Source organism: Muscardinus avellanarius (genome assembly GCF_963383645.1).
Source record: "Muscardinus avellanarius genome assembly, chromosome: 15".
NCBI lineage: Eukaryota > Metazoa > Chordata > Mammalia > Rodentia > Gliridae > Muscardinus > Muscardinus avellanarius.
Window position 1 is genome coordinate 64,297,852 of NC_137801.1, and position 27,811 is coordinate 64,325,662.

The window sequence follows — 27,811 nt, forward strand, 5'->3', positions numbered from 1 at the left end:
TCCTCCTGTCTCAGCCTCCCAAGTACTGGGATTACAAGTGTGAGCCACCATGCCCAGCTTATTTTTTATTCTGAAACAGGGTCTTGCTAAGGTGCTGAGGCTGATTATGAACCTGAAATGTTCCTGTCTTAGCCTCCCAAGTCCTGGAATTATAAGTATATGCCACCACACCTGGCATTTTTTGGTCTTTAAATGAGAAGTTATATGTAATTACACTGAAGGCTACCAGCCAGATATATTAGCTATATATATGATACCAGATATTGAACCCACAGACATTCTATCTGAGCTGTACCCCCAGGACTATTTTATCTTGAAACAGGGTCTTGCTAAGTTATTATTAAGGGCCTTGCTAAATTGCTCAGACTGGATTCAAACCTGCAACCCTTCTGTCTTAGCCTCTAAGTATTGAGATTATAAGCATGAGCCGACCATGCCCAGCTCATATATAATTTTTAAACCAGAACTGTTTAGTTTTTTTAATAAGCTAAAAACTTTAGTAAAAATAGTTTCAAGCATCTTACAAACTTAAAAGTAAGCCATTTAGAATATTTTTAAAATATCCTATTTATTTGTGTAAAAACTGCAAATAAATCAGATGGGAGAAATATATTTTAAACTGCTTCACATATTATGCAAAGAGGACACCATGAGAAATGAGGAACAAAAATAAAAATATCCCTGGACAAAATCCATGCGTACAGAAGATGACTCAGGATGTTATAAATAACTCGTGTGAGGTAAAGCAAACATAAAATATTTATATACTATTCTCCTAGGAAAGGGCACATTTTATTAATCCTCAAGTTCATCGGTATTAATAACAGAAGCTTGGTATATATTATCAATAAATCCAATTGTCGTGCATGAAGAAAATCCACATTATTTTAAGGCGAGTTTGCTTCTTTTTCATCAGACTCATCATCCATTACCTAAAACCGAGAGAGAGAGAACTTAAGAATTAGAAGGTACCATTTTCCTGATTTTAATATTATGTATCTGAAATAATTTACAACAATGAATGACAATCCAATAAAAATAAACCTACTAGCCCCAAAGCACAAAGCTTGGATCATAAGCTGGTATTCTAACAAAGCGAAAGCAAATTAAATATATGCAGAGTAATTAAAGTACTGGTCTTTCTTCCTTGCCTCAAAAGAGGCTTTTAGTAGCCGAGTCTCAGGTGAGCAAAGAAGACTATAAATGATTAATTGGTATTCTCTAGTCATAAATCTAATGTAAATAATTTTTCAAAAGCATCTTGTTTACTTGAATATATTCTGTGAAGCTAAACCAAACTATGATTGTAGAAATACTTATCAGAGGCTAGGCACAGTGGTGCCCGCCTGTAATCAAAGGCAGTCATGAGCGGCCAGGCGTGGTGGCGCATGCTTGTGATCCCCACGCTTGGGAGGCAGAGACAGGAGGATCGCGCAGATTCGAAGCCAGCCACACTGGCTTAAAAGACCCTGTTTCCAAAACTAAAAAAAAGGCAGTCATGAGTCTGCGGTGGCAGGCTTGCAAGTGTGAGGCTGCCCTGGGCAACTTAGCAAGGCCATCTCAAAATGAATTTCTCTCCTCTCTCTTTTCTTTTGTGTGTGTGGTACTGGAAATTGAACCTAGGTGCATTATATTTCTGAGCTATACCCAGCTCTGTTTAAAATTTTTTTGTTTGGAAACAGAATCTTGCTACGTTGCTGAAAGTCTCACTATGTTGTTGCCAAGGCTATTCTCAAAACTCCAACCCTCCTGTCTCAGCCTCCCAAGTAGTAGGATTATAGACGTGCACCATCAAGCCTAGCTCAAAGTAATTTTTTTTAAAGGGCTGGGATGTAGCACACTGGAAGATTTCTTGCCAAGCATTCAGGAGCCCTGGGTTCAATTCCTACCACCATTTATTAGAAAAATGAATTCCTTGAAGCCAGGCATGGAGGCACACACTTGTAATCCCAGCGCTTGGAAGGCTGAGACAAGAGGCTCGCGGTTTGCAGACAGCTTCAGCTACTTAGTGAGGCCCTTTGCAACTCTTTGTGACCCTGTTTCAAAATAAAAACTAAAAAATAGAGCTGGGTGTGGTGGCGCACGCTTGTAATCCCCGTGCTTGGGAGGCGGAGACAGGTTCGAAGTCAGCCTTGTTGGCTTAAGAGACCCTGTTTCCAAATAAAAATATAAAATAGGTCTGGGAGTGTAGCCTGGAAGTAGAAGGGTTTCCAGGAACCCCAATACCACCAAAAAAATAAAAATAAAAGAATAAAAAAAATAGGGCTGAGGGTGTAGCTTAGAGGTAAAATGCCCCCTGGGTTCAATCCCCAGTACCGAACAAAAAAAGGGGAAAATGAATCCCTAAAAAAAAGGAAAAAATGCAGCTACTTAGTGAGACCCTTCACAACTCAGTGAGACCCTGTTTCAAAAATAAAAGAAAGACTAAAAAATAGGGCTGCGGGTGCAGCTCAGTGGTACAAGGCCCCTGGGTTCCATCCCCAGTACCACACACAAAAAAAAGTAAAAAATGACCTTAATGAACAAACAAAAATAAACCAAAACAAAAAAATAGCATAATATTAACTAATTATTTTAGCCTTATTCAAATAAAAAAATCTTTAAAAAGTAAAAAATGACCTTAATAAACAAACAAAATACCCAAACAAAAAATAACATAATATTAGCTAATTATTTTAGTCTTATTCCAATAAAAAAAGCTAATAAAAATATGAGGATTTCCAGTGAAAACTACTAATGAATATTTTAAAGGAAAAAAAAAACCAAAAAGGTTAATATCTTTCCATGAGCTAATTTATTACTCAGACATTTCTCTGGAGAGGAAAAGAGTTATGTAAACCCATGAATGTTTTTTCTTACTACCACACCTACAGAGTTATATGCCAATTCAAGTTTATAATCTGTCAATTCATCACTCCACCCTGAACAAATGAATAAAAAAAAAATGTTCCTTTTTGGCAGTCAACTGAAGTGTCAGTCAATGTAATTTTTTAGAAAAGGCATACAGGTGATAATGGAACAAAAGTAAGTTCTTTTAAAAAACAAATCCAGATGAGGCAAGTGTGGTGGCACATGGCTACAGTCCCAGCTACTCAGGAGATAGAGGAGGGAAAACTGCTCGAACCCAGAAGTTCAAGACCATCCTTGGCAACACAGTCAGATGCTGTGCCAAAACAAAACAAACAATGAAACAGGGGCTGGGAGCAGACGCGCTCCTCCTAAGGGCACAAATCAAATCACACCCTCTTTTCTCCTTGATAATCTTTTTCCATAAATGTCCTGCCTTTGAGCTGATAATCAATCACCACAGTGAAAGTCACTATGGCTGCTGAGAAGGAACTGTGCTGTATTCCTTAGGCATGTTGGGGCAGAAAAAACCGCTGACATCAAGCTGTAGATAAACTCTATAACCCTATTTAGTACTTTTTTTTTTACTGCACAACAAAGCATGATTCTTTGATGAGCCTCTTGCCTGCATCATTAAGAATAAAAACTAAAGCCGGGTGTGGTGGTGCACGCTTGTAATCCCTGCACTTGGGAGGCTGAGACAGGAGGATGGCGCAGGTTCAAAACCAGCCTCAGCTGGCTTAAGAGACCCTGTTTCCAAATATAAAATAGGTCTGAGAGTGTAGCCCAGAGGTAGAAGGCCCCTGGGTTCCATCCCCAGTACCACCAAAAAAAAAAAAGAAGTAGCTAGGTATAGTGGTGAACACCTGTAATCCCAGGACTTGGGAGGCTTTGGGAGGCTGAGATTGGAGGATTGCAGGTTTGAGGACAGCTTCAGCAACAAAGCAAGACTCTCAGTTGCCTATCAAGATCCTATTTGAAAAATATAAAATAGGGCCGCTATTGAGGCCTCTGAGGCCGGGATCAGAGCCTGCCAAGGGGTTAGGCCGGTGCTGGGGCCAGCGAGGCCAGCATCGGAGCCTTCCCTGAGGCAAGGCCGCTATTGAGGCCTCCGAGGCCAGGATTGGAGCCTGTTGAGGGGTTAGGCTGGTGCTGGGGCCAGCGAGGCTGGGATAGGAACCTGCCGTGAGGCAGGGCCGGTGCCAGGGTCTCAGAGGCCGGGATCGGAGCGTGCCAAGGGGTTAGGCCAGTGCCAGGGCCAGCGGCCGTCATCGGAGCCTTCCATGAAGCAAGGCTTCTACTGAGGCCTCCGAGGCCTGGATCGGAGCCTGCCGAGGGGTTAGGCCAATGCTGAGGCCATCGGCTAACATCGGAGCCTGCCTTGAGGAAGGCCGGTGCTGGGGCCTCCAAGGCCGGGATCGGAGCCAGCTGAGGGGTTAGGCCAGTGTCGGGGCCAGCGAGGCCAGAACCGGGGCCTCCCATGAGGCAAGGCCGCTGCTTGAGCCAGCGAGGTCTGGATCAGTCCACCAGATAGCCAGGCCACAACTGGGGCCGTCAAGAGTGGGATTGGTATATGCAATGCGGCATGCACAGAGAAATATCGCAGAAAATTAAAACCAAATGCTTCCCCTAATCAGCAATAACTAGGAGCAAAGAGGCAACAGGAAGTGGTCGAGCTATAGAAAGGGCCCTATAGTGAAGCAATTAAGGTGACCAATCAGAGGGTATGGAATAGGGGAGGATGGAGCCTCTTTAAAAAGCAGGAGGTACATAAACATATGTATCAAAGTTAATCACCAAACAAGCATGGGATAGAGGGAGGGGGAGGGAATGGGATGGGGACTGGATGAGGGCTAATTGGATGATGTGTGCGTGTATATCCTCTCAAGTCTTATATTCCAATGTGATGTATGATTACAATGCACCAATAAAAATAAATTAAAAAAAAGAAAAAAAAGCTTTAAAAAACAAAAAAACAACAACAAAAAATATAAAATAGGGCTGAGGGTGTAGCTCAAATGTAGGTCAGTGGTAGACCATTTGCTAGTAGGAATGAAGCCCTAGGCTCTATCTCTGGCACTGCAAATAAAAAAAGGAGAAAGAAAGAGAGAGAGAGAGAGAGAGAGAGAGAGAGAGAGAGAGAGAGAGAGATCACGTACACAAACATGTAAGAACAAGCGCACATGTGCTGGTGTGGTGATGCACACCTGTAACTTCAGCTACTCAGAAGGCTTAGGCAGGAGGATGAAAAATTTGAGACCAAGACTGTCTCAAAAAAAATTTTTTTGGGGGGAGATAGAACCCAGGGGCATTCTACCTCTGAGCTATACCCCCAGCCCCATTTTTTTATTCTTTAGTTTGAAACAGGGTCTCACTGAGTTGCAAAGGACCCCACTAAGTAGCTGAGGCTGTCTGCGAACCCGGATCCTCCTGTCTCTGTCTCCCAACTGCTGGGATTACAAGCATGTACAACCACGCCTGGCTTCTCTGTCTAAAAAAAAAAAATATATATATATATATATATGGCTGGGGATATAGATTAGTGGTAGATCATTTGACTAGCATGCGTAACACTGTGGGTTCAATCTCTAGTACTGAAGAAAAAAAAAAGGAAAAAAATGAGAGCACAAGTAGATATAGGAAGTGGAGCTCCTTCAACTAAAGACTTCTAAAATTCATCTACAAAATTGCATGATGCTTTGAATCCCCTTTTCATGCTACTTCTATAGTCAGCAGCAGAATACCCTTGAGTCTGTTTCCTTACACACAGAACGGGGATGACTTAATGCACTTTGTCACTAGAAGATTAAATGAGGTAATATAAGTAAGACTGCCTGGCATGCAGTAAGTACTTGTAACACTGAAGTTACCTCTAACATAAGGAAGTTTCAAGTCCAATAAAAACTGAAAAGATCTGTGTACACGTATGTACACACAAGTTTTTTACCCCAATATGATGTATGAATATAATGCACCAATAAAAAATTAAAATAAATTAGAAATAAATAAAAAAACTGAAAAGATCTTGCTCTTGGAGAAAAAGTTAGGTAACGCTTTCTTTTCATACTTATCTTAGTATTAAATCCACACTGCCATACCTGCTCCACGCCTTCTACTTCCGGAATATAAAACTGTAGCATGTTCTGAATCCCATTTTTCAGAGTAATGACTGAGCTGGGGCAGCTCGTACAAGAGCCCTGAAGTTTCAACTGCACAATGCCATCTTCAAAGCCTTTGTAGATTACATCTCCGCCATCCTCCTGCACGGTCGGCCTGTGGTCGCAGATATATTTGTGACACGTTTTAAAAGATAGAAGTTTTAACTGAAAGTTTTAAATTTAAAACAGCTCAGAGCTTAGGTTTTATATTGCTAAAATTCACAAAGTTACAGCTACTTTTACATTAGAGAACAACTGTGATTAAGTCTTATCTATAATTTTAATTTTTGAACCTTAAATAAGTTGCCCAAATTCACTCATACAAATATTAACTATACTTATTACATTTCACCTCATTAATAATCTTTTTAAGCATTTTAAGTTTTAAATTTCCTAGTAATTACTGTAATAACCTAACACATTCACTTTTTCTTCTGTCTATGTGTGTGGTACTGGAGATTAAACCCAGGGGCATCTACCTCTGAGCTTCACCCCAGCCCTCCTTTAAATTTTTTATTTTGAAACAGGGTTGCTGAGAGTTTCACTATATTGATGAGGCTATGCTGAAACCTGTGATCCTCCTGTCAAAGTCTCCCAAGCAGTGGGATTACAGGCATGCACTACAACAGGGCCAACAATATTCACTTCTTTCGACAAAGGAAGGAGATTGACTTATACCAGCTTCTCTTTTTTTTCCCAGATAAACTTTCCTCCCCCTCCCCCCTCTCCTCCCCCTCCTCTATTGGGGATGGAACCCAGGGACATTCTATCTCCAAGCTATATCACCGGCCCTATTTTTTACTCTTTATTTTGAAATAGGGTCACACTGAGTTGCAAATGGCCTCACTAAGCTGAGGCTGTCTAAGAACCACAATCCAACTGGGTGTGGTGGTACACACTTGTAATCCCAGCATTCGGGAGGCTGAGACCGGAGGATGGCAGTTCGCGGACAGCCTCAGCTACTTAGTGAGGCCCTCTGCAACTCAGTGAGACCCTGTTTCAAACTAAAGAATAAAAAATAGGGCAGGGGGTGTAGCTCGGAGGCCAAAGGCCCCTGGGTTCCATCCCCAGACCCGCAAAAAAAAAAGAACCGCAATCCTCCTGCTTCAGCCTCCCAAATGCTGGGATTACAAGTGTGTGCCACCACTCCTAACTCCAGATAAAACTTTTCACTGAAAAGTTTATTATTTTTTTGTGGTACTGGGGATGGAACCCAGGGGCTTTTCTACCTCCAGACTATACTCCTAGACCTATTTTTAACATATTTTATTTGGAAACAGGGTCTCACTAAGTTGCTGAGAGCCTCACTAAGTAGCTGAGGCTGGCTTTGAACCTGTGTGATCCTCCTGTCTCAGCCTCCCAAGCACCAGGATTACAATCTTGTGCCACCACACCCAGCTTTGAAATATAATATTAACACAGAAAAATGCATAAATCATGTACGTAATTCATTATCTTTTTATTTATTTTCTCAAATATTTTAATCCCATTTATCTTAAAGATTGGTTATGATAACTCTAAGATCTGAATGGTTATCTGTAGATCTATTTTATATTCTCTTGGTTAAGTTTCGAGGTAAGTCTAGTAATCTTTGACTGAGTGGTGGACACTAATTATCCTATCTTCTGGCAATAGCTCACTCTACTGGCATTAAGCTAACTCTTTACTGGACTGCTGTTCTGTAGGCGTGACTACCTCCGCTTTGCCACATGTCAAGGGTATAGTTAAACACTAATTTTTGTTCCCATCCTGGTATTATAAAAGTGTCAAAGCTCTGCTCTGCTTTCCAACTGCTTTTTGTTTGCCTTTTTAGCCTCTTTTTCTACACAACTAAGAATAAACAGGTGCTTACAGGAAGAACCTCAAAATGGTAGGCTTTCTTTTATTTATTTATTTATTTATTTATTTATTATTTTTTTTTTTTTTTGGTGGTACTGGGGTTCCTGGAAGCCCTTCTACCTCCGGGCTACACTCCCAGACCTATTTTATATTTTTGAAACAGGGTCTCTTACGCCAGTGCGGCTGGCTTCGAACCTGCGCGATCCTCCTGTCTCTGCCTCCCAAGCGCGGGGATTACAAGCGTGCACCACCACGCCCGGCTTATTTATTTATTTTTTTGTGATGCTGGGGATTAAACACAGGAGCATTCTATTTCCAAGTTACACCCCCAGCCCTATATTATTTATTTGGAAAGAGAGTCACTCTAAGTTGCTGAGGGTTTCGCTAAATTGCTGAGGTTGGCTTTGAAACTGTGATCCTCCTGTCTCAAACTCCCAAGTATGGCCGGGCGTGGTGGCGCACACTTGTAATCCCAGTACTTGTGAGGCTGAGACAGGAGGATTCGGGTTCGTGGCCAGCCTCAACTACTTAGTAAGGCCCTCAGCAACTGAGTGAGAACCTGTTTCAAAATAAATAGTAGTGAGCAAGGCATGGTGGCGCACGCTTATAATCCCCGCGCTTGGGAGGCTGAGACAGGAGGATCACACAGGTTCGAAGCCAGCCTCAGCTACAGAGTGAGGCTTTCAGCAACTCTGTGAGACCCTATTTCCAAATAAAGTATAAAATAGGTCTGGGAGTATAGCCTGGAGGTAGAAAATCCCCTGGGTTCCACCCCCAGTACCACAAAAAGCAAGCAAGCAAGCAAGCAAGCAAGGAAGGAAGGAAGGAAGAATAGTGGTGGTGCACACTTGTAATCCCAGAATTTGGGAGGCTGAGACCAGAGGATCACGGTTTGCAGACAGCCTCAGCTACTTAGTGAGGCCCTCTGCAATTTAGTGAGATCCTGTTTCAAAATAAAGAATAATAAAAATAGGGCAGGGGTTGTAGCTCAGAGGTCAAATGCCCCTGGGTTTGATCCCCAGATACACACACAAAAAAAAAAAAAAAGAAGAAAAAATAGGGCCGGGGAGGGGGGTAACTCAGAGGTAGAATGCCCCTGGATTCAATCCCCAGTACTGCGCAAAAAAAAAAAAAAGACTCCCAAGTACTATGATTACAAGTGTATGCCACCATGCCTGGCCTCTTTTTTAAAATTAACTATTTTTAATTGATAAATAAAAAGTATATACATAGGTATTGTATACAACATGATGTTCTGAAATACACTGAAGAATGGCTAAGTCAAACTAATGAAAGCTGGGCATGGTGGTGCATGACTGTAATCCAGCACACGACAGACGACTGTCTCAAAATGAAAAATAAAAAGAACTGGGGGCATAGCTCAGAGGAGCATAGCTTGGAGGTAGAATGCCCCTGTGCTCAATTCCCAGTTTTATGAAAATAAATAAATGAATAAAAAATAAGTAAACATAGAGAAATATAAGCTTTAAGTTCAATTGTTATGGTTGCCTTGGTGGTTTATATTAACCCCTGTTTATTTTGGAACTCTACTACAATCTTATGGAAAACTAAAAGTATACTGTTATGATGGAAGCTGCCTCTGTAGTATTTGGTCTGAGGTAGAGAGAGGAGCACGTACCGTATTCTAGTGTCTAGCAATTCCTTAATCATTGCCACAACTTCGTCATCTTCTTCAGAAGCTAAAAACAATGATAAATTTAAAACATTAACAGTATCAATTTAGTATTCATGTAAGTATAAGTAGGAAAAGAATAATTTCAACTTAATGGCTCATCAAAAACATAAGCATAGAACATGTGGGGGTTTTTTTGGTGTGTGTGCGGTACTAGGGATGAAACCTCTGAGCTGGAGTCGCCAGCCCTATATTTTATTCTTTATGTAGAAACAGGGTCTCACTAAGTAGCTGCGGTTGGCCGCGAACCTGCAATTCTGTTTCAGTTTCCCAAGTCCTGGGATTACAAGCATGCACCACCATGCCCGGCCAGAACATGTCATTTGTAATGTGACAGAGATGATTTTAGGGAAACAATCATTCATTTGATTCTCTAAAGAAAAATCAAGGAATATCGATGAGCTCCAGTGAGAACGGAGAGTAAACTCAAGTTCTTCATCTCCTAATCATGTCAGGGTTTGACGTTTTTGACCAGGAAATTTGTAAGCTTTTATGGTTCTCAAGGATTAAAAAGTAGAAGAGAAAATAGGTCATGCAGCTGAGCACGGTGGTGAATGCTTGTTATCCTAGTACTTGGAAGGTTGAGACAGGAGGAGCGCTGTTCTCGGACAGTAGTGAGGCCTTCTGCTAATTAATGAGACCCTGTTTAAAAATAAATAAAAAATAGGGCTAAGGGTGTAGCTAGCTCTGAGGTAGAATGCCTGGCTTCAATCCCCAGTTCAAAAAAAAAAAAAAAAAAAAAAAAAAGTTATGTGGGTTTTGAGACAATAAGGCACACTTACTTTTTGCAAGTTAAGTTATACCTTCAGTCTCTCAATTTAGTAATATTCAAAATATAATCATACTGAGCCAGGTGTGGTGGCACACGCTTGTAAACCCAGCATTTGGGAGGATGAGACAGGAGGATTATGGTTTGCGGACAGCCTCAGCTATTTAGTGAGGCCCTCTACAACTCAGTGAGACCCTGTTTCAAAATAAAGAATGAAAAATAGGGCTGGGGGCGTAGCTTGGTGGAAAAAATATATATATATACATATTTTACATATAGATACAAGCCTTCTGAAAATTCCTAAAATAGTCTACAGATCTGAGCAAGAAGTTGGTTTTTCATTTTATTTCATTTTTGGTTTTTACTTTGCTTTTATAAAGTTATATGTTAGTCTTCACCAATTCCTTTCCATGAGCTTTTAATTTTTATTTGAGAAATGTATTTATCTGTAGGAAAACAAAATGCAGATAATTCATATTACACTATAACAAAAACTAGATTCCTGGCAACCCCATAAATAACTATTAATATTGAGTTATATTAACTCTGAATCTTTTCAAAAGTACCAAAAATTTTGTAGATAAGTTAAATTTATTATACAAAACTAAATCTTTCAATCATTACGTTTTTGAATGTGTAGGTGGTAGTGGAGACTGGTTCTAGAGATGCTCTACCATTTAGGTACTCCCCCCAGCCCTATTTCTTTTTTTCTTTTCTTTTCTTTTTTTCTTTTTTTTTTTTTTTTTTTTGGCGGGTTGGGAGTCGACCTCCAAGCTACAGCCCCAGCCCTATTTTTTTTTTTATTCTTTTATTCTTTATTTTGAAACAGAGTCTGACTGACTTGCAAAGAGCCTCACTCAGTATCTGAGGCTGGCTGCAAACCACGATCTGCCTGTCTAGGCCTCCCAAATACTGGGATTATTAGCGTGCGCCACCATGCCTGGCTCATTTTTTATTTTTTATTTTTTTGGTGGTACTGGGATTTCTGGAAGCCCTTCTACCTCCGGGCTACACTCCCAGATGCATTTTTATATTTTTGTTTGGAAACAGGGTCTCTTAAGCCAGCGTGGCTGGCTTCGAACCTGCGTGATCCTTCTGTCTCTGCCTCCCAAGTGCGGGGATTACAAGCGCCACCACGCCTGGCCTTCATTTTTTAAATTTTGAAACAGGATCTCACTAAGTTTCCCAGGCTGGCCTCAAACTTGTGATCCTCCTGCCTCAGACTCCCCGGTAGCTCCACACCCAGCTGATTATAAAAAATTCTGAACATGTAGATAATAATATAATGTTCACTAGTTTGCTCTTCTTTTCTTGCAATGCTCAGGATTTTACAAACATTAACTTTTTGCCACAGTGGCTTTAGATTCGTTTTAAAATAAATTATTTATAAAGATACAGCTGTTGCTCCTGCACTTCCATCCCTTTTCCCCTTTTAGTTCCAGATAAAGTGTGTAAACTTGATTTGCTTTATACCATTACTACACATGTAGGTCTGCAGAAAATACATAGTGTTAGTTTTTCATATGTGTGTGTGTGTGTGTGTGTGTGTGTGTGTGTGTGTGTGTGTGTGTTTGCAGTACTGGGGATGGAATCCAGAGGCATTATACCTCTAACTACATCCCCCCAGCCCCATTTATTATTCTTTATTTTAAAACAGGGTCTCACTGATTTGCAATGGGCCTCGCTAAGTAGTTTTTTTTGGCAGTACTAGGAACTGAACCCATGGTTCTCTACCACTAAGCTATACCCCCACCTGTTTTATTCTGAAGCAAGGTCTTAGCTACACTCCCAGCCATATTTTAGTTTTTTGTTTTGAAACAGAGTCTTATTAAGTTCTAAAAGTCTTGCCAAGTTAATGAGGCTGGCCTCAAGCCTGTGATCCTCCTATCTCAGTCTTCCAAGTAGTGGGATTACAGGCATGTACCACCATGTCCACTTATCCACAATTTTTTTAATGTTGAATGAAATAGTACATATACGGTTTTTCTCCCTCTAGAATGGCTCCCGAGCGAAATATGTTAAATGATAAAAATCTGTATTCTCATCACTTCTGACATCAAGACATATGTGAAGCAGAACAATCTAAAAAAAAGGGTAAATACCAATTACTCAAAACACTACGTTACCTGCTTCCCCTGAAGATGTTTCCTCAGTAACTAGGGGTAAGCCAGATGCAAAGAAATCCATAATTGTTGCATAGATATCTGGTTTCAGTAAATTCCAGTCTAATTCTTCATTTTCCTACAGACATGCAAAGAAAAACGCTACATTTCCAATCAAGGAAAAGACAAATACAGACAACCGAGGAAAAGATCAAGTAGAACACTACTTGATATCTCAAGAATCTTTTCCTATATACATCATACACTACGCAACGGCCCCCATTTATGGAGAATGTAAGTTCTAGCTCTGTTTTTTTTTGGTTTTGTTTCGTTTTTTGTGGTACCGTGGCTGAAACCCGGGGGCATTCTACCTCCAAAAAACACCCCCAGCCCTATTTTTTTTTTATCCTTTATTTTGAAACAGGGTCTCACTGAGTTGCAAAGGGCCTCACTAAGTAGCTGAGGCTGTCCATGAACAGCAATCCTTCTGTCTCAGCCTCCCAAATGCTAGAATTACACGCATGTGCCACGGTGCCTGGCTAAGTTCTCGCTCCTTAAGAAGGTCTCACTTAAATGAAACATTCAGAAGACACAGTCTTAAAACATTTCACCACTCATTCACTCACCAAATTTTATTATGTGCTTGTATATACTATGCCCTTATAGAGGATATTATTATTATTATTATTATTATTATTATTTATTATTTGCAGTACTGGGGATGGAACCCAGGGACATTCTACCTGAGCTACATCCCCACCCTATTTTTTAGTCTCTTTATTTTTGAAACAGGGTCTCACTAAGTTGCAAAGGGCCTCGCCAAGTAGCTAAGGCTGTCCATGAACCACGATCCTCTGGTCTCCACCTCCTGAATGCTGGGATTACAAGCATGTGCCACCATGCCTGGCCCCCAGCTAAGAAATCTTTATCTTCATGGAGTTTATATTTTTGTGCAGAAAAGATAGATAATAAAGTTAAAATATGATTAAGTGGTAAATGTAATGAATAAAACAGGATAACAAACTACTGTATGGAATGTCACTTGAAATAGTCAACAAAGGGAATTCAGAACCACTAACATTTTATTTTATTTTTGCGGGTCTGGGAATGGAACCCAGGGGCATTCTACCTCCGAGCTACACCCCCTGCCCTATTTTTTTATTCTTTTTATTTTGAAACCGGGTCTCACTGAGTTGCAGAGGGCCTCACTAAGTAGCTAAGGCTATTGGCGAACCATGATTCTCAGGTCTCAGCCTCCCGAATGCTGGGATTACAAGCATGCGCCACCATGCCCGGCTAACAACTAATATTTTAAACAACAGATAAAAGCCGGGCGTGGTGGTGGCGCACGCTTGTAATCCCTGCGCTTGGGAGGCTGAGACAGGAGGATCGCGCAGGTTCGAAGGCAGCCACGCTGGCATAAGAGACCCTGTTTCAAAAATATAAAATAGGTCTGGGAGTGTAGCCCAGAGGTAGAAGGGCTTCCAGGAATCCCAGTACCACCAAAATAAATAAATAAACAACAGATAAAAACATTTTCCAATTGGGATAGTTATTCCTCATAACCATGAGGAATGCCACCAACGAGGAAAATCACATTTTTCTCTAATACATAAATAGCTACAAAATAATTCTGGACTAGATGCAATACATTGCTGATCCAGTATGTTCACTTTCAAGGCATAGCAAGAACTCAGAGTAATCCTTCCAAACTGCTAAAGGGAGTTTAGTAAATACTTTTGATTTTGACACTGTATCAGGCAAGTGATTAAGCTAAGTATACCTATATCAATTACCAGATTTAAGAGAACTTATAGTTTAAACTTAAATAGTCCATTTCCCATTAATCTAGTAGACTTAGAGCAAAATAGCCTTTTCTAGCTGATACTGCCTCAACTGTTCAAATAGGTAGCAAACTTAGATTATTTTTGTGACATTTGGAGGATAAGTGCTACAATTACACAGTCTGTTGCACTTATCTGTGAAGTTCTGAAGTATGTATAAATACATATATTATGTATATATCTAAGATTATTAAATATAACACCACAGAATTTATATATATATATATATATATATATATATATATATATATATATATATTCCTTTTCAAAGTAAGTACTGAGCTAGGCATGGTGGTGCATGCTTATAATCCCAGTACTTGGGAGTCTGAGACAGGAGGATCATAGGTTCATGACCAGCCTCAGCTACTTAGTGAGGCCCTTCGCAACTTAGTGAGACCCTGTTTCAAAATAAAGAATAATTCCCCTGGGTTCAATCCCTAATTCTGTAAAAAAAAAAAAAAGTAGGTACTTATATTATGGCATCTAATATATGTATATATGATTTGTTTATATAATTTTTATGTATAATTTGTTCATAAATTATTTCTTTGCTTCTCTTTTCCCTCTATCAATTTAAAGTAAAAAATTGTAAAAAATAATACTTGAAAGACTAAAATCTAGTCCTACAAGGTTGAGTTTTGCTGCCAAATGACTATATAATCATGAACAATGCATTTAACTTGTTGAGGTTCAATTTTTTTTCTTCTGAAAAATAAGGCATCTGAGCTGGGTGTGGTGGTGAACACCTGTAATCCCAGGACTTGGGAGTGTGAGACACAGGAATCACAAAGACCTGTACTGGCTGACGGCTACTGTACAGTAGTCCTGTCTCCAAATAAAAAATAAATTAAGGTTGGGAGTAGAGCTCAGAGGTAGAACACTACTTTCAATCCCTGGTACCACAATAAATAAATAAATAAATAAATAAATAAATAAATAAATAAATAAATAAATAAATAAGAGGCCTCTGGACTATAGTGAATCTGGACTAGCTTTCAAATGGAAAATTTTCTTAAATAATTAACTTAAATTTAAGATGTAAACTTCGTTGGATATTTTTAGTAATAAGATGTGTAAAACATATTAAGAATGGAAATTCTAGAGAAGGGCATTGAATTTAGAAAAAACTAAAAGTACTTCAAGTCTTATTTAAATAATCCTATATATACCTTTGTGACAGTAATGAAATCTGGTCCAAAGAACACACTTTTTACTCCTTCAATTCGGAATAACTGCCTGTGAATACAGAAAAATAAAAAGAGAGAAAAAAAGAGATACAAAGTTTTATTATGAAGAAAGTTAAACATACACAAAAGTAGAGAGGAAAGCATAGAAGGACCTCCATGCATGTATCACCAGCTTCAACAATGACCAATTTACAGTTACTTTTGCTGCTTCTTTCCTACATCCCAACAGTTGTATTGACCTAAGATATTGAATACATATGCTTCCCAAAAACGAGGACATGAATTTTCATAGCAGTTTTATTTATATAGGAAAACAAAAAAATCTGAAAATGTGCAGATGATGAATGAACAAAAAGGCTATGTTACATCCAAATAATGTAGTATTACTTGACAGTAAGAAGGAATGGCCTACTGCTAGACACAAAAGCCTCTCTGAAGGAAGACACACTGTGCTGACTGACTGATTCAATCTTGGCCACCGCTGAGCACCGGCGTTGTATGACGCAGGAGAGGCAAGGTTGCTCATGGTCAAAGAGGAACTGGCCTGTCCTCAAGAGCTTACATTCTAGCTTACAGCAAGCACATTCCCACTAAAACAACAAAGAAAACAAGACTAGTTTTGTTTGACTGAAGATAATAAATTCTGTGAATCCAGGAGACGCTATTTTCTTTTTTGCAGTACATTGAACCCATGGCTTCGTGTAACTAGGCCAACACTCTACCACTGGACCTCAGCCCTTTGCATATTTTAAATACAAACTATGTGAACTCATTCTTTGTGTGTGTATGTGTGTGTGCTAATAGGGACTGAACCCAGGGCACGTCTATCATGGAGCTACCTTGTTGTTGTTAGGAGACAAGTTCTCACTAAGTTGCTGAGGCTGTCCTCAAATGTGCAATCCTCTTGTCTCAGCCTTCCAAGTACTGGGATTACAGGTATGTGCCACTAGGCCCGGCTTAATATGAATTCATTCTTGATGTAAACATTTTTAAAAATATACATACAAACTTAAAATGCCCCTCAACTACTATTCCTCTGTTACTTGGCTGATAACAATGTTGATCCCCAACACTGAAAAAAAAAACAAACCCAGCCGGGCATGGGGGCGCACGCGCACGCTTTCTGGGGGTGTAGCTCAGAGGTAGAATGCTACTGGGCTCAATCCCCAGCATCACACACACACACACACACACACACACACACACACACACACACACACTAAAAAACTATCCTTATTGACTAATTTTTAAAATCATGACTATAATTGAGGAAATAGAAAGGAAATAGGCAGATAGGGAAAAGGCCTTGGTAGAAAAAAGCTAATTTCCTGAGTTTCCTGAGGGGCGACAAATGCCTGAAACTCCAAAGGCTCAGGAGATAAGAAGGCCAGAGCTTCACAAAGCCATCCTGAGTTTCCTAATCAACAAACCCACCAAGCAAGTCTGGCATTCCTGAAAGGAGACCCTTCAAAGGACTTGCAAATGCCCTATGCAAATTCTCCTTGGAATCCCAAAAGTCACCCTAACCAAAAACGGACTTGCAAGTGGTCAGGCATCCGCCAGTCAGATGGCAAAAGCGAGGGCCTTCCCTCTCGGGACCCCCTCCCCTTTTGGGGAGCTGTTATCTCTCTCGCAGGTCGTGTTGGCCCTGAGAGAAGGCAGAGTGCATCTGAGGGCACGTGGCTCGGGCGACTCTCGAATAGTGACCTGAAGGCCTCTGCTGGACATCATGGCTGGCCAGGCTCCTAGGGGTGACCTGCACCTCTTTTCTGGCAGATCGCGTGGACTCTGGGAGAAAGTAGTTTGCAACTGATGGGCACTTGGCTCGGGCGATACTCGGGTAGTGACCCTGAAGGCAGCTACTGGACCCCGGAGTTCCGACAGCCCCTATGGGGTGTTCGGCCACTTTTCTCTATTCCCTTCTGGCAGATCGCATGGACTCCGGAAGAAAGCAGCCTGCACCTGAAGGCAATTCGGCTTGGGCTACACTCAAGTATTGTCCTGAAGGCAGCTGCTGGACCCAGAGTTCCAGCCCCTTTGGGAATGTTCAGCCACCCTTACCCCATTCCCTGGTACTTCCAATAAACCTTTTACTCCCCTTCCTGAGGTCTGCGGGTGTCATTCTTCGCACACCGTAGACAAGAGCTCGCCAGGGTTTTCTCGCAAGAAAACCCCGTTTCATAATCATCTGTAACTCTGAGTAAAATATTTAATTTTATTTATTTATTTTTTAATTGAGTAAAATATTTTAGAAACCACTCTATTTTGAAAATTTAGCAACCCTTATGAACAGAATGGGCAAGTTTTCATTGTTCTTGAAAATCAAAATTTTTAAAGATTTAGGATGGAAACTTATAGTTATCGATTTAGTAGAATTATTGTCCCTTAAGTAAAAGTATAAATTTTTATTCCTACTACAGAGCTCTCTAATACATCACTTCAAGAGACAGGTGTTCTGATATTAACTCTTATTTTTCTTTTTAATCTCTACCTGAAAAGTGTCTATAACTGGAAAAAAAAAAAAAGCAGAGCACATCAAAATACAATGGATAAATAAGGCTGTCTTACTCCAAAAGTCAATTATTTATGAAAGGAAAGCAGTAGTATACCTCGCCAGAGGGGAGCGAAAGGCTGTTGCTACAGTGGGAAAATCCATGGTCCTTGTCTCAAGAACTGGTTTTCCTGGTATAAATTTCAAGCTGTTGGGGTTTGGGGTATCTTGTGTTTGAATAAACATGGATCGCACTAAAAAGAAAAAGAGGGAAGGAATGTTATTAACAAGATAATGGAACGTTAAGTACTCATTTTCAGAGAAGCAGAAGTAAGAACAACTGAGGGAGCTGGGCGTGGTGCCATACACGCTTGTAATCCCAGCACTTGGGAGGCTGAGACAGGAGGATTGTAGGTTTGCAGACAGCCTCAGCTATGTAGTGAGACCTCTGAAATTTAGTGAGACCCTGTGTCAAAATAAAGAATACAGGCTGGGCATGGTGACGCACGCTGGTAATGCCAGCATTTGGGAGGCTGAGACAGGAGGATCGTGGTTCAGGGACAGCCTCAGCTACTTAGTGAGGTCCTCTGCAACTCAGTGAGACCCTGTCTCAAATGAAGAATACAAAACAGGGCTGGGGGTGTAGCTCAGAGATAGAATGCCCCTGGGTTCCATTCCCAGTACTGCAAAGGAATAAAAAATAAAAATAAAGAATACAAAATAGGGCTGGGGGTGTAGCTTGAAGGTATTTGTCCCCGGTTCCAACCCTAGTACAGCAAAAAAAAAAAAAAAAAAAAAAAAAAAAGGAATAACTGGATTTTTTTTTTTTTTCAGTACTGGGGATAAAACCCAGGGGCATTGTATCTCTGAACTACACCTCCAGACCTATTTTAATTTTGAAACATGGTCTCACTGAGTTGCGAAGGGCCTCGCTAAATAGCTGAGGCTGTCCGTGAACCAGAATCCTCCAGCCTCAGCCTCCTGAATGCTGAGATTACAAGCTTGTGTCACCTTGCCCAGCTTTAACTGAGGGTTTTGAAAAAACCTAAAGTGCTTTATATTCCAATCTGCCAAAATAAGAATTTATAAATGCAATAAAGAAACATCAATATATTTAAGATAACTGCATATTAATACTTTGATTATTTGGATAGTTATGTTATAGCAATATCCTTAAATAGGAAGGCATATCATAATTCAGGACACATATATAGCTATTTTGTGCCTTGATACCAATGGCTATCATCGACCTAACCATAGGTTTTTGGTTTTTATTTTACATTGCTGGGGATTGAACCCAGGGCTGGCGGCATGCTCCGCCATGGCCCTATCACCGAGCTACACCCTCAGCCCCTCAAATCATAGATTATTATCAGTGTGACAGTAATAACACTAAACTGCTGTATTCTCTTCTTTTCAAAGTACCACCATTACTTTAAAGACACTAAAGTTAGCAATTTATAGTAATAACAAATATTTGTTTATCATATGCAAGGGTCAAGTGCTTAAAATAGATTTATGCCTTTACACCTCTATAAAGACAGTTACCAGTACTGCCATTTTACACATGAAGTTAAGATTTAGAGCTGTTAAATAACTCGCCCAGTGACACAGATGGGGACAGTACAAAAACTCATATACGTGGGGATCTATGCGAAGTTATTTCTGGCCTATTAAAAATATCTTTAAAGTCGTATGTGGTGGCGCACACTTGTAATACCCGTGCTTGGGAGGCTGAGACAGGAGGATCGCACAGGTTCGAAGCCAGCCTCAGCTACTTAGTGAGGCTCTCAGCAACTTAGTGAGACCTTGTTTCCAAATAAAATATGAGTATACCCTGGAGGTAGAAAAGCCCCTTGGTTCCACCCCCAGTACCACACACACACACACACACACACACACACACAAAATCTTTAAAGCCGGGTGTTGTGACGGATGCTTGTAATCCCAGCATTCAGGAGGCTGAGACAGGAGGATCATGGTTTGTGGATAGCCTTAGCTACTTAGTGAGTCCCTCCACAACTTAGTGAGACTCTGTTTGAAAATAAAGAATAAAAAAAAATAGGGCACGAGGTATAGCTCAGAGGTCAAATGCCCCTGGGTTTCACCCCCAGACCCCCCCACACACAAAAAAACAACTTTATAGGCTCATTTCTTATATATTTCTCTTAGATTTAAAATAAATTCATTAAGCTGGGCTTGGTGGCCCACGCTTGTAATTCCCGCGCTTGGGAGGCGGAGACAGGAAGATCACGCAGGTTCAAAGCCAGCCTTGCTGGCTTAAGAGATCATATCCAAATAAAAATATAAAAATGGGTCTGGGAGTGTAGCCCAGAGATAGAAGGGTTTCCAGGAACCCCAGTACCACTAAAAATTAATTAATTAATTAATTAAATAAATTCATTAAAGCAATAAAGACAGAACAGTTATCTTTAATTTTTCTACCTTGTTATTAGGAACTTGCAGGACAAAAGGATAGCAGTGGTTTTTTTTGTTTGTTTGCTTTTAGGTACTGGGGATGGAACTCATGGGCATTCTATGTTTGAGGCACACCCCCAGTCCTATTTTTTATTCTTTATTTTGAAACAGGGTCTCACTGAGTTGCAAGGGCCTCACTAAGTAGCTGAGGCTGCCTGCGAACCGCGATTCTCCTGTCTCAGCCTCCCAAATGCTGGGATTACAAGCGTGAGACACCACACCTGGCAGCAGTGGGTTTTAGTAATTTTCAAACTATTAAACAGACCCTGAATATTTATTATGAAATAAACCTAAGCAAAAAAAATTTAAAAAAGAAAAGAAAAAAACCCCTCCATCTTAAAGCAGTGTATTTAGACAGGTTGCCTGCAGTAATAATAATGAATAAAATTTATATGCTGGGCATAGTACTAAGCACCATGTGCTTAGTACATCATTTAATCCTTACATCCTCCCAAAGACAGACTGTTTATTCTTTTCTCCCCTTTGGGGTGGGGATTGGTCACAGGGCCTTAGGCATCCTAGGGTAGCCTCATTAAGCTCCATCCCCAGCCCTATTCTTTTTTTTTTTTTTGTGGTACTGGGGGTGGAACCCAGGGGCTTTTCTACCATTAGGCTATACTCCCAGACCTATTTTATACTTTATTTGGAATCAGGGTCTCACTAAGTAGCTGAGGCTGGCTTTGAACCTGTGCAACCTTTCTGTCTCAGCCTCCCAAGCACGGGGATTACAAGCGTGCGCCACCACGCCCGGCCCTATCCTATTTTATAAATTAGAAAACTAAAGCTCACGGTCCCTCTGGCAGTCAGTGACCGGCCAAGATTCATGGCTGGATAATGTCCTCACGCTGTCCCTCTACATCAGTGGGCATGCTGTCAGTCCTTATTATAATGCCAAGCATGATAAGAAAATACATTGAATTTTAGTCTTCTTATTTTGTCATGATCTTCACACAACATATTTTAGGAGAGATAATAAATTTCTGAAAAGCAACAGCTTTATTTTAAATATGGAAGAGATTAAATTTGGCAAAACATATGGTCGGTATTGCATGCTAGGCAAGTGCTCTACCACTGAGCTACATCCCTAGCCTGGAAGTTCTTCTCTTAACCATTAGGGAGAGGTTCTAGCTGACAGCTGAGAGTTATTTTTGTACCTTACCATACAGTTCCAGCTAACTGATGTTGAACCATTTCCTAGATAAAGTAGAAACTAGAACTAAACTCTCATACATTTTGCTTGAAAAACTGCCCTGATTAGACATCAGTTGCTGACTTAGTGACCAGGCCAATCATAAGAAGAGAAAAATTAAAAAATGACCGAGCCATTATGTTCAAGAACTTCATTTTAAATATTTAACTTGGGTGTGATGGTGACTACTTGTAATCCTAGTACTTGAGAGGCTGAGACTGGAGGATCACAGATTTAAGGACTGCCTCAGCAACCAGTGAAAAGAAAGAAATAAAGAGGGCTGGGGTGTGGCTTCAAGACAGAATGCCTCTGGATTCCATCCCCAGTACCAAAAAAAGAAAAGAAAAGAAAAATTTTAGAAACTGTTGAAGGTAAAAACTATCAGTGCAAAAAAAAGTCATGTAAGAGCAAATAACCAGCAGGGGAGGGCAGGGGGTGCACATCTGTAATCCCAGTACTTGGGAGGCTGAAAAAGGAACATAGATTCGAGGACAGCCTCAGCAATCTAGCAAGACCTTGTTTTCAAACAAAAAATAAAAACAAGGTTGGGGGTATTATAATTCAGAGGTAGAATGCCCCTGGGCTCAGTTCCCAGAGCCAAAAAAAAAAAAAAAAAGGAAGAAGAAGGAAGAGGAAGAAAAAAGAAAAAAGAAAGAAAGAAGAAGGAAGAAGAAGAAGAAGAAGAAGAAGAAGAAGAAGAAGAAGAAGAAGAAGAAGAAGAAGCAGAAGCAGAAGCAGCAGCAGCAGCAGCAGAAGCAGGAGGAGGAGGAGGAGGAGGGAGGAGGAGGAGGAGGAGGAGGAGGAGAAGAAGAAGAAGAAGAAGAAGAAGAAGAAGAAGAAGAAGAAGAAGAAGAGGAGGAGGAGGAGGAGGAGGAGGAGGAGGAGGAGGAGGAGGGGGAGAAGGAGGAAGGAGGAGGAGGGAGAAGGAGGAAGGAGGAGGAGGAGAAGAGGAAGAGGAGGAGGAGGAGGAAGAGGAGGAAAAAGAAGGATATAGCCTATATATACTGTCTTGAGTTTTACATCACCACACAACTTTTCTCCTTTGGCAATGAACAAGCTATTCAAATGACTAATTTGAGCAGATATTTAACAAATCACTCCGATTATAGTCTAAATTTGGTTTAATTAGGCATTTAAAAAATGACTCCTAGGTCCAACATCCAGAAAGGTGCCCCTAAAAGTGTCACAAGAATTATGACAGGATAGAAAAACTTATATAAAATATTTTCCCCTCAAGCTTGTTGCCAAATAAGCACCTAAGTAGGCAGGCAGAGCCCCCTAATCTAGAGCAGTGGTGCTTAAAGTCAACATCAATGACTAAAATCAGTTGGTTTCCAATATGAAGAGCCTAGATGCCCACAAAATTCAGTCCTACAAAATTTAAATCCAATTAAACCATCTGTCTCATCATCACAGATGTGGAACACCTATAAAAACTCAATAATCTAGGCATGGTGGCACACGCTTATAATCCCAGTACGTGGGAGGCTGAGACAGAAGGATTGTGCCGGTTAGGAGCCAGTTTCCAGTTTCGGCTACTTAGTGAGGCCTTCTCAAACTTAGTAAGACCCTGTTTCCAAATAAAAATATGGCCGGGCGTGGTGGCGCACACTTGTAATCCCTGTGCTTGGGAGGCGGAGACAGGAGGATTGCGCAGGTTCGAAGCCAGCCGCACTGGTTTAAGAGACCCTGTTTCCAAATAAATAATATAAAAAAGGGTCTGGAAGTGTAGCCCAGAGGTAGAAGGGTTTCCAGGAACCCCAGTACCACAAAAAAAAAAAAAAAAGAAAAATCCTATCTCCATACCTATGTCCAATACTAAAGAAAATCAAAGTATATAGCATCAACAAGACTGAATAATAGGGCTGGTGAAGGTATAACTCAGTGGTAGAGTTGGTAGAGTGCCTGCCTAGCAACACCCTAAGTTATATCGCTAGTACTTCAAAAAGCAAAAAACAAAAAGACAAAAAACAAAACAAGCCAGGTGTGGTGGTACATGCCTATAAGACCCTATTTCAAAATAAGAAATAAAAGGTGCAGTGGTGTAGCTCAGAAGTAGATTGCCTCTGGGTTCAATGCCCAACACCAAAAACAAAACCCCAAAACTTGCAGTAATTAATTCAACACAGAAAGAGTGTCTATGTTAGAAGGTCTGGGTGAATTTTAGAGGTATTCTTGTTGAAATAAGGAAAGAAATAACTCCAATTACATGCTTCTTTGAAACACAAATCCATTTGTCACTTTTTTTTTTTTTTTAGTACTGGAGATTGAAATCAGGGGCATTCTACCTTTAAGCTATACCCCTAGCACTATTTTTAATTCTTTATTTTGAAACAGGTTCTCACTAAGTTGCAGAGGGCCTCACTAAGTAGCTGAGGCTGGCTGTGAACCTGTGATTCTCCTGTCTCAGCCTCCCAAGTACTGGGATTATAAGCGTGTGCTACCATGTCCAGCTTGTAACTTTTTTATATGTATGTATATATTTAAATATATAATTATAGAATTAAATATATATATATTTGTGTGTGGTGGTAGACATGTAGCTCTGGGGCATTCTACCTCTGAAGTATCCTTTAGCCTTCTTCTTTTTTTTTTTTTTTTTTTTTTGGTTTTGCTGGGAATTGAACCGGGCATTTTACCTCTGAGATAACTTCCCCCACCCCAGCCCTATTTTTCACTCTTTAATCTGAAATAGGGTCTCACTAAGTTGCGAAGGGGCTCACTAAGTAGCCGAGGCTGGTCTTGAACCTGTGATCCTCCTGTCTCAGCCTCTCAAGTTCTGGGAGCACAAGCTTGTGGCACCATGCCTAAGTCCCAGTCAGTCCTATTTTATTTTTATTTTCATACAGGGTCTTGCTAAGTTGGTGAGAGTCTCACTACTTTCTGAGACTGTCCTTGAACCTGTAATCCTCCTGTCTCAGCCTCCCAAGTACTAGGACTACAGGTGTGGGCTACTACACCTGGCTCTTTTTTATAATATTTTCATTTAGAAAACTTTTTTTGTGTGTATGTGGTACTGAGAATTGATCCCAGGGGCATTCTACCTCCAAGGTACATACCCAGCCCTATTTTATTTTTATTTTTAACAGGGTCTTGCTAAATTGCTAAGGGCCTCACTAAATCACTGAAGCTGGCCCTGAACCTCTGATCCTCCTGCCTCAGCCTCTCAAGTACTCGGATTACAGGCCTGTGCCAGTGTGCCTGGCTTCAGAAATCATTTATTGAGCAACTCATATTCCAGGGGATATGTTATACAAGATACTGAGACTTCACAGGTCGGCTGGGTAACGTTCTTACAAATAATTACAGTAAAGTCTAGTGTTATCATAGGGGAAAATTACATTCTCTTCACAGGCTTCTCAACAGAAAATTTATAAATTCTTGTCTTTTATTACACATAAAATCCTAGCACAATTTCATTACTTTCTGAAACAAAATTTGCTCTGAAAGAGGCCAAGTTTTACCTGTGTTACATAGGGATGCAGGTAGTGGGAAAAGTGGTCTTCGTACAAATTGATGCAGAGGCTGCTTCTCAATGGTATATAGATTCATCATATGACAGACTCTACATTGGAAAATTACAAAAGACATTTTAAGAGATCTAATCTTTTAGTTTCCACTTCTCATGTATAAAAAGATAAACATAAATGTACACATGACCAGCAATAAAAATTATTAGAGTTGATTTCCCATCTAAAACATTATTCTGTCTATTTAGGCAAGTAATACTAACAAACAGTTCAAAAGCAGAAATTCATAGTCTTGATAACTAGAGATATATAAGATAATGTAATATCTAGGTACAAAAACAGAAGTATATCTATATTAGTGATTTAAATCTGTAGCTCTAGACTCTAACTATGCAAGGTGGAGGCAAAGGCTGTCACTTTTTTTTTTTTTTTTTTTGGCAGTACTAGGGAGGGAACCCACGGGCATTCTATCTCCAAGCAACACCCCTAGCCTGATTTTTTATTTTTTTTTTTTGTGTGTGTGGGTCTGGGGATTGAGCCTAGGCGCATTCTACCTCTGAGCTATATACCCCTTGCCCTATTTTTTTATTTTTTATTCTTTATTTTGAAACAGGGTTTTACTAAGTTGCAGAGGGCCTCATAAAGTAGCTGAGGCTGGCCACAAACCTGCAATCCTCGTGTCTCAGCCCTCCAAGTACTAGGATTACAAACCTGTGCCATCAAGCACAACAGGTTGTCACTTCTTTAAAAATAAATGTAAAGACAGATAATAAGGTCACATGGCTCAAAAATGATAAGGGAAAAATATATACAGAGGAAAAAAACTTCCTACTTTTCTGCCCCCTATCACCATATTACCTAGAGATAAGCTATTACCTGTTTTAAAATGTACAGGCTGGGGAATCGCTCAGTGGTAGAGCTCTTGCACAGACCTGGGTGAAGTCCTGGATTTGATCAACAACAACAACAACAACAACAACACACACACACACACTCACAATGTACATGATAAATACCCCTAACTGGAAAATCTGAAACTTTCAGAGCAACAACATAACAGCAGCGGACTTCACATGATGGGTCAAAGTCAAAACACCGGTGTATGAAAATGTATAAAATTACCTTAGGGTTATGTGTATAAGGTATAGATGAAACGTAAGTGAATTTTGTGTTTAGACTTAGGTCCTATCCCCAAGATATTTTACTGTATATACGGAAATCTGAAACAATTTTGGGCTCAAGCATTTTTTGGATAAGGGGTAATCATATTTCATTACTTCAGTCTTAGTAGACTTTCTGTGGTGGTACACACAAAATCCTAGTACTTGGGAGGATGAAAAAGGAGGACTGTAGATTGGAGGACAGCCTCAACAATGTAATAAACAAAAGCATTTGGGAGTCTGAGATCCGGGGACTGCGGTTGCCGCCAGCCTAAGCTACTTAGTGAGGCCCTTCCAGCTCAGTGTGACCATTTCAAAAAATTTTTAAAAGACTACGATATGGGCTTGGGGTGTACCTCGGAGGTACAATGCCCCTGGGTTCAATTCCTAGTGCCACAAAAAGGGGGGGGGGGCTAGAGTGTAGCTTGGAGATAGGATTCCCATGGGTTCAAGGTGAAGGTGGATAGAAATAGCATTTATAAGCAAAAGACTACTTGAAAGCCGGGCGTGGTGGCACGCTTGTAATCCCAGCGCTTGAGGAGGCTGAGACAGGAGGATAGCATAGGTTCGAAGCCAGCCTCAGCTACTTAGTGAGGCTCTCAGCAGCTTAGACTACTTGGAAGTTGCAGGCCTGTTACCCATAGAGAATTTGGAGAGATTTCTATGACTGTCACTGACGAGAGCGGGGCGTGGTGGCGCACGCTCGTGTAATCCCAGCATTTGGGAGGCTGAGACAGGAGGCAAATTTCTTAGTGACATTTTAGAAACACTAAATGCGGGATCACGCAATCTGTGAAGGCCTTTCTACCACTCCCCATTCTAGCATATCCTGACCATGATAGGTTTAAGAGAGTGTCCAAAGAGAGAGTGGACTAACTATTAAAGGAAGACATCTAAAACGTATGAGAACAGGGTTTAACAACAACAAAACTTCTGTAAACTCACTATTTTTTTAAGAAATGCATTTAAACTTCAAGAGCACCGTTAACACTAACAAGGTCAAACTCTTTTGGGCCTTTTTTCTCCAAAAGTAAAATGAAGGCCGGACACCTACACAAGTCCTCTAAATAATGACGACAGATGTCTCTGGGAAGCGCAAAGTGGGGGTGGGAGTAACTGGGCGGGTGGAGGCGGGGTGCTGGCCAAAATGTGGAGGCCGGCTTCCCCTCCGAATTCCATCACTTAGAAGCGGCGTGACCTTGCACGGATCATCACCTCTCTCTCTCTTTTTTTTTTTTTTGGCCTCGCTAAGTAAATGAAGAAATGAAACAAAGTATTTCCTTTCTTTCCTGTGACGTCGATTTTGTGTTTCTGAGAAAGAGGCTGAATCACGTGGTGGAGGGCTGGAGAGCGCGCTTTCCAGCCGGCCCCGCGTTCGGGTCCCGCCGGCCTCTGCAGCCCCCGCGGCCAAACCCCGACTACGGCTCCATCGGGTGCAGCAGCCCTCCCCTGGAGAGAGGGTGGGCCGAGGGGGCGACCGCTCCGCCCGGCGGCACCCCGTTCGGAGCTCCAGGCCGTCACCTACCGCCTGCGCAGCCCCGCGGCGGCAGCCGCTGCTCCCCAGCCCCGGGCGGCCGCCGCCAT

General features: G+C 40.9%; 1 protein-coding gene across 1 annotated transcript; it reads right to left on the minus strand.

Annotated features, from left to right (window-relative positions):
• Positions 1-795: 795 nt before the first annotated feature.
• Positions 796-27,811, minus strand: NFU1 (NFU1 iron-sulfur cluster scaffold; the record flags this gene model as incomplete). Its single annotated transcript, XM_080711149.1, has 8 exons — positions 796-932; positions 5,946-6,120; positions 9,484-9,544; positions 12,433-12,547; positions 15,422-15,488; positions 18,049-18,184; positions 25,062-25,162; positions 27,753-27,811. The coding sequence occupies 8 exons, from the start codon at positions 27,809-27,811 to the stop codon at positions 888-890; spliced, it is 759 nt and encodes a 252-aa protein (XP_080567275.1). The 3' UTR covers positions 796-887.